We start from the raw sequence: 13,562 nt of genomic DNA on the forward strand, positions 1-13,562 counted from the left end.
TCGAAAGCATGGAAATAGCACATTATATTATGATACAATTGTTCCCCATGAGGAATAGTGATCAAAATTGTTGCCAACTGCCTTTATTAGGAAAAGAAAATTCTTAACTGATTAAAGACTATGGATATTATATGTCAGCTATTAAATGGGTTTTCAGCTTTTCTGCTTCATTTTTAAAAAAATACTGAATTTCACTTCAGCATGCATAATAAAGTTCTAAAACTTCAAAGACATTTTGCATTCTGAAAAGGGTTCCTTGTGCTTGTAATGTTCATTTGAAATTCAAATAATGCTTTGGAATTTGAAGCTAGTTAAAAGTTCTGTACTAAAGAAGAAAAAGGGGGAAGAGTCCTATCATTACTAATTGTTACTACTAGCAGATATTACGTCTTTGTACCTAGATAGTAGCAGTAAATGCATCTTTTGAAGTTATCAAATAATACATATGCTATCTATAGTAAACATCTTGGGCAATGTGTCAGAACTTATTTTTTAACCTCTGTAGTTCTTGTTTTAAACCGCTATATACTTTTTCAAGCAAGTGTTTTTTTAAGCCCCTCACTGTGTATAGTAGATGATGTAGAAGACCCAGTGGAAGTCTAAGACACGATCCTCTTCCCTTGGAGAATTTGCCATCTCTTGACAGAGCCTGATGATACACGTGACAGTATAAAAGAAGAAATAGGGACGTGCACCATTTAGATTCTGAGACAGTAAAGATGGGCTGTGGTGTCTGAGACAGTTGTAATGAGTGGAGCTCAATTGGCCAGGAGGGTGAGGTCTGGTTGGAATGGGCTGAGGGAAGGAGATGCTGTCTGGGTGAGAAGAATGATGTGAGCAAGGTATGACATCTAACTGGAGAAGTCGGGAACCAGGTACCCAAGATAGAGAGAGCAACCTGGAGCGTGCTGTGGACAGCGGGTGTTCAGGATGAGGATGGAATATGGGGAGCTGGGATAGTAGTTTTATACTCGATGTAGTTGACTGTAGAGAGGGACTGTGGGTTCTTGACCAGGGGAGCAGTGGAAAATTTAGTCTGTCACCGGTAGAGTTCATAACACTTTGGAGATAAAGGGATTTTGGAAACATCTTTTCTAACAACCCCTATCTACTGGATCCAGGGAGCTGAAGTAGCTTGCTCAAAGTTGCCCATTAGAAAATAGCAGATCTGAATCTCAGATTCATCCTTTAACTCCAAAGCCAATGATCTTTCTTTCATACCACAGTTTTCCAGAATATCTTCCAGTCTACCAGAATATCTTAAGAGAAAGAAAAGAGGGAGAACAGCACTCACATACTTGAGACAGTGAACACCCCAATCAGAGGGGTTGCTGAGGAAAACTGAAACAGAATAAGTAGAAGCATCTTAGTGGGAAAAAGGGAGAACCTGATGACTATTTATTTTAGTAAATGGAGCAAGTACCTAGAGAATTAAATATAGACCAAACTAGTTCTAAAAAATAATATTTGACTAAAGTGAGAAATTAATCCTAATAAAACTGTTATCCATATTCCAAATGACCCTGGCAAATGGGTGCTATGAAAATATTTGCAGAATGAATGAACAAAGGAATGAATGTATCAACTTAAATTTTTGTAGGTTTTTTTTTTTCTGGTAAATATCTTACAAATGCTATTTAAAGAAAGCATTTTCTTTTATAGATTCACCTTTTTGGAGTTTTGCTGGCCATTTTAGGAAACCTGGTAATCAGCATTTCCCTAAATATTCAGGTAAGAAGAAGCTTATTTTTCTAACTCTGTAGTTTGATCCAGGGACACATTATGACTTTAATAAGCCTCAGACACTCTTGCCTTCTTCCTCCATTAAAGAAAATGTATCTTATGTCCTTATTGATATAAAGACAAATGTAGTGCTGACTGGATTGTATCCATGTTTTTTCTTTTGATTTTAAAAGAAGTTAAATATTTTTGTGAACCTCTTAATAGTATTGTATACCCCAGTTAAACTTCATGTGAATTTGTATCACACTGAGAAAAGATGTTCATAACATTGGCATAAACCAAGATTTATTTTAATGTTCCACATTTTCTTATGGTACTTTAATTATTTTCTGAATAGCTCCTGAAGCTTTTAAAAAATTTTTAAAGGAAAAATTTTAAAGTCATCTAGAATTGTGCATACTTCTTAAAGAAGTGAATTCAGTTATCATTAGAAAATCAAGAGGGAAATAGTGCTTTATTTAATGGCCAGTTTTTCAGGAATTCACATGTTTGCAATAGAAGGATGTACTCAAATCAGATATAAATGAGTTCTTCCATCCCAACCCTCCGCTACCAAAACTTTCTGCCCTGTTACATTTATTGTGGTAGCCACTTTGACTCACCCTAAGATATGCTCTCTTTAAATCCCTTTTCCAAAGGTGTTTCTTTAATAATTTATCGTATTTATTTCAATGATGTTTATTTTGGGAACCTGATTTTTTTTTGACAATCTAATAAAAGAAGTGTTTTGGTGTGGTAGAATAAAAAGTCACTTAACTCCTTAACATACATCCCATCTTTAGATAGTAATAATGATATTTATTTCATAGAGTTATGAGAATTAATTAATATGAAGAAGGCCCTTTAAACTATAAAATACTGTGTCAGTATGAGTCACTTTTAGTATGTTTGGAACAAAACAGAAAACCATAATCATTGCTCTATTATAATCTGCAAATAAATTTAAGAGCCTTGAAGCAATTTTATAGGACCAAAATTTTCAAGGCAGTTTTTAGTTGCGTGGAAATGTTTTCTTATTTACATTCTGTTTGACTTCTAGAAGTATTCACATCTTCGGTCAGCACAGCGAGAACCCCCAAGGCCATACTTCAGGAGCGCGTTGTGGTGGGCTGGGGTCATACTGATGGCCCTGGGAGAGACGGGAAACTTCTCGGCCTATGGACTCGCCCCCATTACTCTCATCGCTCCGTTAGGCTGTGTGTCTGTTACAGGTGGGCCATTTTTCTGTGTTTTGACAAATAGAAATTTTAAGAGATCAGAATAATCGGTGAAAAAACATACAACTGAACACAGGCCCAAAAGAAGAAGGTCTGTTTCCTGTTTTCTTAGCATGCTCACTTGGAACAGTTATACTCCTAATTTCAGTTATTCATTGTTATGGTGCCCCATTAACCATGAAGAAACTGGCATTTTGTAGCTGTAACATTTATGTTTAAAAGCCTGATTCCCGGTGTCTGAGTCAATAAATCAATAGCCACAGCAAATGTTATACATGCTTTTTAATCATTAATGAATTATCTTAAAACATTTGTAATAGAATGACATATTTTATTCATATGTTAAACTGACATGACATGCAGAGTCCTTGATGCCTGATCCATAGTTTAGCATCTCTTTTACATTAAGAATTAGATATATTACTATCTATAAGAATGTGTAATTTTACAGTAATGTCATAATTAACCTGCTTTCAAAATTTTTTATGACCTGCTAGATACATTTAGACAAGAGAATATGAGATGTTGCTAAAGACTAAAGATAAAGCAAAAATTACTGCTAAAAAAGAGAGCAAATTCTCTAAGCTGTGTTAAAATCAATAAAATCTTTTGAGTTTCACCCTTTATCTGCTGCTATGGAAACAGCATGTTTCTAAGTTTCTGTGAACTTGGAATCTTCATTGAAATAGAAACAAGTTGATGGTTATTGTCTGGTAGCGACTAGATCAAGCGTATTATCCCAAGTGTGATATTTTCCAAAAAATTATATGATATTCTTTTTAAAAACATAATTTAAACTGAAATAATGTATACTCAAAGGGAATTTTGTTTCATTTTGAAAGAAGTTTCCCCTTCTTAATCATTTAAAATATCTTATTTCATAATGTACAATAATAGAATGGTTAGCAAAGAATGCTTTTTTTTTCCCAATAATGCTTTTTTGGCTTTCTAGAAATTGTTCAGTTAAAATCACCCTACTCTGAATAGGCACACAATTTATGTAATCATTTGACATTTTTAAAATTCAGATAAAATCAGCAATTTGAAGGTGTCTTATCTTCTATTTACTACTGCATATATTGTGTACAAGGGCATTCTTTATATTTATTTTTTTTTCTTCTCAAAATCTGAGAAATAACAGATAAAAAGATATAGTTATATTGTGCTTCCCTGCTGGCATTAATGCTAAAGAACCTGTCTGCCAATGCAGGAGACATAAGAGATGCAGGTTCGATCCCTGGGTTGAGAAGATCTTCTAGAGGAAGGCATGGCAATCCACTCCAGTATTCTTGTCTGGAGAATCCCATGGACATAGGAGCCTGGAGGACTGTGGTCTATAGGGTTGCAAAGAGTTGCACACGACTGAAGTGACACAGCATGCACGCATAGTTATATTGTCACCATGAGACTTCTACAGGCCCCAATTGTTCTGAAACTGTTGTACTATTTTTCATAGCAACTGTCTGTTTAGAGCTCATCTCTAGTTTCGTTTCTGATTCTGCTTCATGCTCAGTTTCCATGCAATAGCCTAAAACAGAAGTGTCCAGACAGATCAAACGGAGGCCCGAGGAGGGTTGAGTGCATCACATTGCACTGAAATTCTCCGTTTATCTTGAATCCCCCGGTCCTGGGAAGCTTTTTTCTGGGAACAAGAAAAGAGCCATTCCAACTAGCACAAAGGAAGGGGGATGTGCTGGATTTCTTATAAAGACCCAGAGATCTCACAGAAATGAAGATAAGCCAGGCCTCTTGGGACCCGAAGTGAGAATTCGGAAATTATCAGAGATGAAGGGCCAGCCCTGATAAGCTCCTCACAGCCCTTCGTGAAGCCGCCTGTGAAGCTGCTCATCTTGGCGTGACTTGCTCGAAGCTCTCATTAATAACGGGAGGTTTTCAGTCTAACCGCCTTCCCCTCCGAGAGCGTCCTCCCAGGTCTGCTGGAGGGGCGGGGCAGTCCACGCACCTGCAGACTTGGGGATGGGCTCTTCTCCATGCTATCCTCCCATTTTCTTTGTCTACCCCTGGCCTGGATTAATGCTTCAACTTCAGAACATTTTTAGCAACCTCCCTCTCTACCCATTTAAAATGATTCCAAGAAGTAAAACTATAGCCTCAAACACAAATTGTTTCCTGCTTTACAGTCTTTGCACACAGTAATATATGCTCATAAATAATATTCCCACAGCACTCCTGCATTGAATTCAGGTCACTGTGCAGTGTTGTGGGTGGGTAAGGAATGCTGGAGATGGAGGATTTTCCCCAGAACAACCCCCTACCACTTTTATGATTCTTTATATAGGTTCTAGAAACTCTAGAAAATGTGAAAGCAAAGGGGACAGTATTTTTTAATAAATATGTTATCCTATGGCTATGTCTACAGCTGAGGCAGAGAAGTGTCTACACTTTACTAATTTCATTTTCCCTATTATTTCTTGGGAGCTTCAAGAAGGAAATCAAACCTTCCTATGATTTTTTTTAAAGGTAATATTTGTTGCAATGTTGCATGAGAGATTACATGTTCTTTTCTGGTTTTTCTGCTGTCTTTTGTGGCTTTCAAAGTTTGAAAAGAAAAAAAAATAAGAAAGAAAGAAAACTGAAGTCCAAAACAGGTTTTTTTTTTTTTTTTTTTTTAAGTTTTAGCTCTTAAGTCCAAGTGAAGGAACTTTCTTCCATCTTCTTCATTCTCCTTGGGTAGCCTGGTTCATACCAATACACTGTGTTCCTTTTTCTTCTCTCCAGAAGTAAGGCGATACTGTGTGGGTCATCATCTCACTACGCCCAGGCTGCTAATATGTCAGTCCCACTGCTTTGTCTTACATAATCAAAATTCCTCCTCCCTTTGTACACTTCAGTGCAACAGACTTTTTTTTTTTAGGAATAGCACGTAAGAAGCACTACGGTAACCACCCTGGATATTTCAGTTTGTACTCCACCCACATTCTTGCCTTGAACCATCTTCCTTTCTAGTCTTCCTTTCCTTCTCTCTGTGTATCCTGCTGCTCCACACTGACATGCTTACCTGGAGGTGGCATTTCTCAGCACCAGTTTTACTGATGGTTTCATAGGCGTTCTCAGAAACAAAGAATTCTGTAATCAAGCAGGTTTCTGTAATATTGGATTTAAAACAGTACACAGGTTTCCTGAGTAGAGGATTTCTTGAGGCTCTGGGATAGGCCCAGGCATGCTGTCAATTTTTCAGAAGCAAATGCAGTAAGCCAGCTTTCCAAATCTATTGTCCAAAAGATGCCTTTATAAGAAGCATCTCAAGGAACAACAGTTCTGCAGAAAACCCTCTAGAGAGTCCTTACGGCAGCGCTCACAGACAGTCAGAGCGTTCTAGAGACTCAGACAGGATAGATACCTCGCCGGTACCTACAACAGGGTGGGGAGGTGGGTAATGGGAGTAATCCTGATACACAGGCAGATCTGAATGCCCAGGCCTGAGTCCTCTTTTGAAGAAAGAGGCTCAGAGCCCTCATATTCTTGTATCTCCTTATGCTTTTACCTTCCTTTTCTCCCTGAAGGGCTGTCTCAGTGAATAATAAGTATAAAAGCTTATTTTGGCTAAAATGCTGATTATATGCTGGCAGGCTTCCCTGGTTCCTCAGACAGACAAGAATCCACCCACAATGCAGGAGACCTGGGTTCAATCCCTGGGTCGGGAGGGAGAAATGGCTGCCTCCATCCTTTCGAGAAGGAAATGGCAACCCACTCCATGGAGAATCCCATGGACAGAGGAGTCTGGTGGGCTACAATCCATGGGACCACAAAGAGTCAGACATGACTGAGTGACTGCCAGTTTCACTTTTTCTCATGGTTAATTCTAGGAGTTTGTTTTTCCATTAAGAAATCTTAAGAGTTGGTGTTTCAGTTGCACCTGGAAAGCTCTGTGACCTCAGGCAAGTTGCTTAGATGGGTTTATGCCTCAGTTCCCTCATCTGTAAAATGGGAATAAAAGCAGTTCTTCCCTCAGAGGTTGTCATGGGGAAGAGCTGAGTAAACAGAAACACTGAAGAACAGTGTTGGATCCATAGTGCAGTGTTTGACACAGTGACAAATCTGGCCATTGTCACTGTGATTTATATTTTTAATTAACTAAAACACAGTACATTATTCTTTATAAGGGAGTTTACTTCATGCTTCTGAAGATGGCTGGTTGTTAATTCTCAAAAATGAATAAACCACTTCAGGAAATGCCTTTTATTGTCCTTACCATTGTTGTCGTTCATTGTTCAGTCACTAAAGTCTTGTCTGACTCTTTGCAACCCCATGGACTGAAGCACACCAGGCTTCCCTGTCCTTCACTATCTCCCAGAATTTGCTCAAACTCAGGTTCATTGAGTCAGTGATGCCATCCAACCATCTCATCCTCTGTTGCCCCCTACACCTCCTCCCCTCAATCTTTCCCAGCATCAGTCTTTTCCAATGAGTTGGTTGTTCACATCAGGTGGCCGAAGCATTGGAACTTCAGCTTCAGCATCAGTCCTCCAGTAATTAATTAATTCTCAGGGAGAAGAAGGGTGGGCTCCTCACTGCTCATTTGTTCAGCCATTAAGCAGCAATTATCCTATGACTCCTCCACATATTCCCCACCAAAATGTGTTGGAAAATACCAGCATTTCCAAATAACCTAGCAAAAACAAATACATATAAAAAACAGACTCAGAATTTTGTCCAAAGGAAAACAGTCTGAAATGTGCGTGCAACTTTCTGTCTTCTTGCTCTGGCTTCAGAGCACTTTTGTTCACTTGCTAATTAACTTCAGAGAGACATTCAGGTCTAACTGTAATTTGAGAAAGTGTTTTTCTGAGAAACTATTTATTACACCAGAAATCCAATAAGGAGAAATAAGTTGGATATTCTGTGCAGTTTGTAATAAAATTTTAAACTGCTGCTAATCTTTCCTGTCCCTCTTCCCCAGGAGGCCCTTTTTTTTTTTTTTTTTTTGCTTCTGTACTAAATTAAAGCGGCTTCTTCTCTGCTCCCTTAGCACCCTGCATGGGCCCTCCTCTCATCTATTTGGTGCCTTTTTGTGAATTAGAAAAAGGCAGCCTTTCTCATGGTACTTTATTTTGGTCTGCAGATTATCTTAATATAATAATTTGATTGGAGCAGGACACTCTAGTGCCATCGGTCAGAAAATTGTCCTGAGAAATATACGAAGCACCAAGATCTGAGATGTGGGTGGTGCCCCCTCAAATGTAGTGTCTTTGTGCAGTGCACGACCTGTCCAACTGCATGTGGAAGCTTTGACCCTTACTTCCCCTTTGGCAACTGTCATCATGCTCAGAATGACCTGTTTAATGTTCATCTTGGCCATTCATCTGAGACCAGGAGATTGGGACTATGTGTCATGTTGCCTGCTGTCTGATTTTTTCAGGAGAGCATGATACAAGAAATCATACAATACAGCCTCACAGAACTGGTTTGAATTTGAATTTTGATACAGTGAGGATTGAGTGTTCTAGGATGTCCTGTTCCAGGATATTGAAAGAGAAGTGTTCTGTTCTGTTCTAGGGTGTTATTTGTGTGCTCTCTCACTTCAGTTGTGTCCGACTCTTTGCGATCCCGTAACTGTAGCCCGCCAGGCTCCTCTGTCCATGGGATTCTCCAGGCAAGAATACTGGAGCGGGTTGCCGTTTCCTTCTCCAAGGTGTTATTTAAAAGATTTCAATTCCTGATGAAGTGCAGTGGTTAAACATTTTTTGCAAAGAACTTGTGAATACTCACTTCTGTAAATACTTACAGGTTTATAAGCCTGTCCTTTGGGGGGTTGAGTTAGATTATTTGTGCATCTATTAATACAAAGTGTACCCTTACATTTCATGTTTTCCTTTTTCTGTTTGTCCCCTGATGGTGATCTATGCTATGCATAAGCATTAAGAGATGAGTGAAAATAATGAAGTTGTCAATAATCTGAAGAGTTGAAGCCACAAAAAATGAAGGAGGTTCATGGTAGACTTCTCTCAGTATAAAATTGACTTGTCTAGGGGTAGCTAGGGAGTGGGATATGAAGGGATGCTGTTTCGGGGGCAGGAAGGGTGGCAGAAATAAAAACATGATGGACATTTTCCCGTTCTTTACCTCTGAGTGTATTGATTGAAAGTAGTTAGAGTTCAGAGAATAGATCACCTTTTTCCAAATTAAATTCAGGTAACAGTTTAGAAATAATTAAAGGTAGGAAACTAGTGCTGAATGAGCATCCACCATGCCAGGTACTGTGTGAGACATACAACCTTGTTATTTTACTTAATTACTGCCCAGATGAATAGAAGTGAGTAAAAAGTAGATTAAATTCATGATGAATTATATGAGATCAAACACTTGGAATTTTATATGGAATGATAAAATTAATAGCAGTGAGGTCTCCTTGGCCCTGGGATAATTTCCTAGGAGAAGTAGTCACCCTGTGACTAGGCTAATTTGAATTAAGGCTGGAGATCTAAACTGCACTGGGAAAATGAGGAGAGAATGAAGATGACTGGTAAGTCTTTCCCATCACGCATTTTCCCTAACATGCTGGCTTTTGTTCAAATTGAAATTCATGATGTGGAAATATATGTTGTTTCATGTATTTCTGTGTGCCGTTATGAAGCTGTAAGCTGCAATGTGTCTGTATTCCATTAAACAATGGTCATAGCGCAGCCAGAAAACCCTGGTGAGGCCTTTTGGAATTCCAGAGAAGTCATCTCAAGCAGTAACTTTGGTCTCCAAGATTTTTATTAGAAACAAATGAAGGAAAACACAAACAGGCCCATGAGCGAGTGACCTGTAGCGCCCCACAAACCTCGATGCGGTGGATTCTCTGTCCTTTAATGCCCTGTGCTCGGGGCCAGCCCAAATGAGGTTGTCAGGGTTCTAGACCTCATGGGCTGCCTGTGATGGGGGCACTTTACATTGAAAATATGTGGAAAATATCCCTTTTCTCGGTGACTTGCTGGGTTGTCTGCCTTAGCATATTGTCCCAAAAACCTGCCTAAGTAAAATGTGTGGAATAAATCCCTGAAGTCCTCATTTTATGTCTGCTCATGCACTCTCAGCTGAAAGCATTCCCAAAACCCAAAAACCTTTATTTGAAACATCTTTTCCACCCATCCTTATTTTTGAGAACACCACAGAGTATTTCTAAAGAAATTGCTGATGATGATATGTTGCCCTATTACATGTATAATACAGAGTTAATCCTGTCAGTGATAGTATTTTTACATTTGTGGAGTCCTTTCAGTTTAATCACTAGTGTATATCAAGTAAAAAGTAGAAAAGATGTTTGTTCTTAATCCAGGTAACTTTCCTCATTTGAAATTATGCATGTTACCTATAATTTCATTATCTTCAAGAAATGACAATGGCAATTTTTTCTCTTTTTTAAAAAATTGAGGTGTAGTTAATTTACAATATTGTGTCAGTTTCATGTATACAGCAAAGTGATTTAGTTGTATATGTGTGCGTGTTTTTCAGACTCTTTTCCATGATAGAGTTATAAAATATTGAGTGTTTCTCCCTTGCTATACAGTAGGTCCTTGTTATTTACCTATTTTATATTTATATCTAGAGTGTAACCATGAGTTTGTTTTCTACTGTCTGTGAGTTTCTTTCTGTGTTGTGAATAAATTCATTTGTATCATTTTCTTAGATTCCACAAAAAAGTGATAACACAATATTTGTCATTCTCTGTCTGCCTTACTTCACTAATATGAAAGTCTCTAGGTCCATCGATGTTGCTGCAAATGGCATTATGTCATCCTTTTCATGGCTGCATAATATTCCGTTGTGTATATGTGCCACACCTTCTTTATCCACTCACTTGTTGGCTCATCTGTCAGTGGACATTTAGGTTGCTTGCATGTCTTGACTGGTGTAAATAGTGCTGCTATGAATATAGAGGTGCATGTATCTCTTTGAATTATAGTTTTGTCTGGATGTATGCTCAGGAGTAGAATTCCAGATCATATGGTAACTCTATTTTTAGTTTTCCAGGCAACTTCCATACTGTTCTCCATAGTGGCTGTACCAATTTACCTTCCCACCAGTGGTGTAGGAAGGTTCCTTTTTCTCCACACCCTCTAGCAATTTTTTTACTAACATGAATTACTGGATACTTTCATTCCTGCCAGTATAGGCGGTGGGACAACTTTTTTCTCTGTCAAGAAACATTTTTCAGAGTGTCACATCCTCAGATTTTCTAATCCTAATTCCCTGGAATTCATTGTAATTGACATACTTTTCTCCTCCAATTCTACAACTAAGGAGGAATGATCCTTTTGGAGAAGTCAGTACCTCACAACGGTTAGAGTTGCTTGAGACTGTGAGTGCACTCAACATGCCCACGTATTTGAAGTTTGATTGTGACTGACATGAAAGTGCTTTTGTGGTTTGCTTTTTAGCAGTACAATAAAGTTGCCATTTTAAGTGGTCAGAAACCACAAGCCAGATATTTACATGTGAGGAACTGTTTGTAGCATTATTGTATAAATATGTTCTTTTCATGTCATGGGATCTTTTTTATAAAAGAGTGTTTTCTTTAGTACTTTGTGTTCTGCTTTCCTGTATTATAAACATATACCCTGGTTTCTCTTCAGATTATAGAGGTTAAACAATAAATTGAATATCTAGGCAGGAGAGCTGATGGAATTTTCATTTGCGGATGATCTGAGTTTACAAACGGGTAGCCTGTAGACCAAATCTGGCCTCTGCTGTGTTTGTTTTGCTCAAAGAATGCTTTTTAAGAATACAAATTAATTTCCCATGTTTAAAAAGTGGACAGTGATGCACAAAAACCGAATTTTTGTCTTAAAGAATCAGATCTGGTAACACTGGACTTGAAGTTGGCTAGACTGAATTCTGGCCACCGCCTTTCATTGATCCTGTGCACACCAGGTCACCGCAGGCCCACAGCCCCTGATCAACGTAACCCACCACCCTCATTGTCCTTCTTCTTCAGAGGATTACCCAACTGGCCCCTGTAGGCATTTGGGTTTGTGACCCTGCAACCAAAGGATTTTCCTTTCCAGCTGAATCAGATAAGAATGTCATATACATAATCACATTTAAATAAAGTGTAATTGATTTTTTAAAACTTTGGGTTAAATCTGTCTTTATAGCAGTGGTCATAAAAGGGTAAAAAGTGGTGAGAAATAAATAAATGTGAACGAAAAAATAGCCATACCATAACACATTTGAATAGTTACTGAAGCCTCTTTTGTGTTCTTAAACTCTTAATAACAAAAAAAAATTATTGTTTGTGTTGGAGGAGAGAATTTAAGTAAAATGTGCACATTTATCATCATGCTGCAAATTGAAACATGTCTACACTTGGGACTGACAGCTCCTCACGCCTATACCTGGTGCACCTGAAGCCACGGGGATCTTGGCTTGGCCTCTGTTTTCATCTGGAATCCAAATCAGAATGTCCATGTATCTCACCCTTGTACAGGGCCATGACAGGAAATTGTTTCCATTCTGCCTGCAAGCCAGGTGATGCTTCATCACCAAAAAGAGCATAGATGACTTCCCAGTAGGAGTCAGTCCGTTGTAACTGTTGTTGATTCTCCTGACCATGAAGTATTATGATCAAGGCTGTGTGAATACTTTAATAAACGGCACCTTGGGAGCACTCTTTTACACCAAATCCAAGAAGACACTTTTTTGTCCTTTTCTTTTACGTAGTATTCCTGCTGTATTTTTTCCCATGATTCCTACATAACCACTGTTTGAATTTGGGTGTGTTATCTTTCATAGGCTACCTTTTTTTTTTTTAATGCATTTAATCATTGTGGTCCACAGTGCCTCTGGAGTCACTGTGCTCACCATGCAATGAATTAACTCCTATGCTCAGGAGCGCTCTGTGTAGGCCTGTGTCTGGGAGCACTCTCTGTGTAGAAGCATGACCTGTGAAAGCCAGGGTGGAAGAGGATTGATGAACCTCTACTCAACCATGCCTTTAGTCAAAAATGCACATAAAACTGAGTGCTCAACCTAGGGCTCCATAGTAACTTTAGTTTAATTATACTTAGTAAAAATCTGTTCATTTACCAGTATTATCTGTTCCAATGCTTTTTAAACTATTGATCTTAAGATGCTCTATTTTAAAATATTAATTTTTACTATAGAAATAAAAGTGTAATAGTTGTCCCCCGCTTGTACATGTTTAGAAGGCAAGGTTGTTGTTATAGCAACAACTAGACAGGGCTGAGTTTGACAGATCTCTGATTGAGATGTATATGGGAACAGTTCAGTTTGCTTATTTTTTTCTCATTTAAAAAATTTACTACTGTTCTTGACAACCTGAAGAGGTGGGGTAGGAGTGGGCAGGGTGGCTCAAGAGGGACGGTGTGTATATATAATTATGACTGATTCTTCTTGTATGGCAGAAACCAACACAGCATTGTAAAGCAGTCATCCTCCAATTAAAAATAAATAAAATTAAAATTTACTGCTCTTCTTAGAAATCATGTTATCAGCTGTTGCTCAGAAACTGTCTTTTTGCTCAACACAGAGGTCATTTTGATCATGATTTGCAAGATAAATTAGTTATAAGTAGATGTATCTTAATAGAATGTTCTTTTTCATTACTTTCTTCACTAGATAAATTTTTTAAAGTCT

General features: G+C 38.2%; 1 protein-coding gene across 1 annotated transcript in view; it reads left to right on the forward strand.

Annotated features, from left to right (window-relative positions):
- The window catches only part of NIPAL2 (NIPA like domain containing 2), a 76,777-nt gene that overhangs the window by 21,419 nt on the left and 41,796 nt on the right, over positions 1-13,562 (forward strand). Inside the window, exons 2-3 of the mRNA XM_070477351.1 lie at positions 1,663-1,731; positions 2,783-2,954. Coding sequence (XP_070333452.1) covers positions 1,663-1,731; positions 2,783-2,954 — 241 coding nt within the window. The remainder of the gene's footprint in view (positions 1-1,662; positions 1,732-2,782; positions 2,955-13,562) is intronic.

This window comes from Odocoileus virginianus, chromosome 15, assembly GCF_023699985.2.
Source record: "Odocoileus virginianus isolate 20LAN1187 ecotype Illinois chromosome 15, Ovbor_1.2, whole genome shotgun sequence".
NCBI classification, from domain to species: domain Eukaryota; kingdom Metazoa; phylum Chordata; class Mammalia; order Artiodactyla; family Cervidae; genus Odocoileus; species Odocoileus virginianus.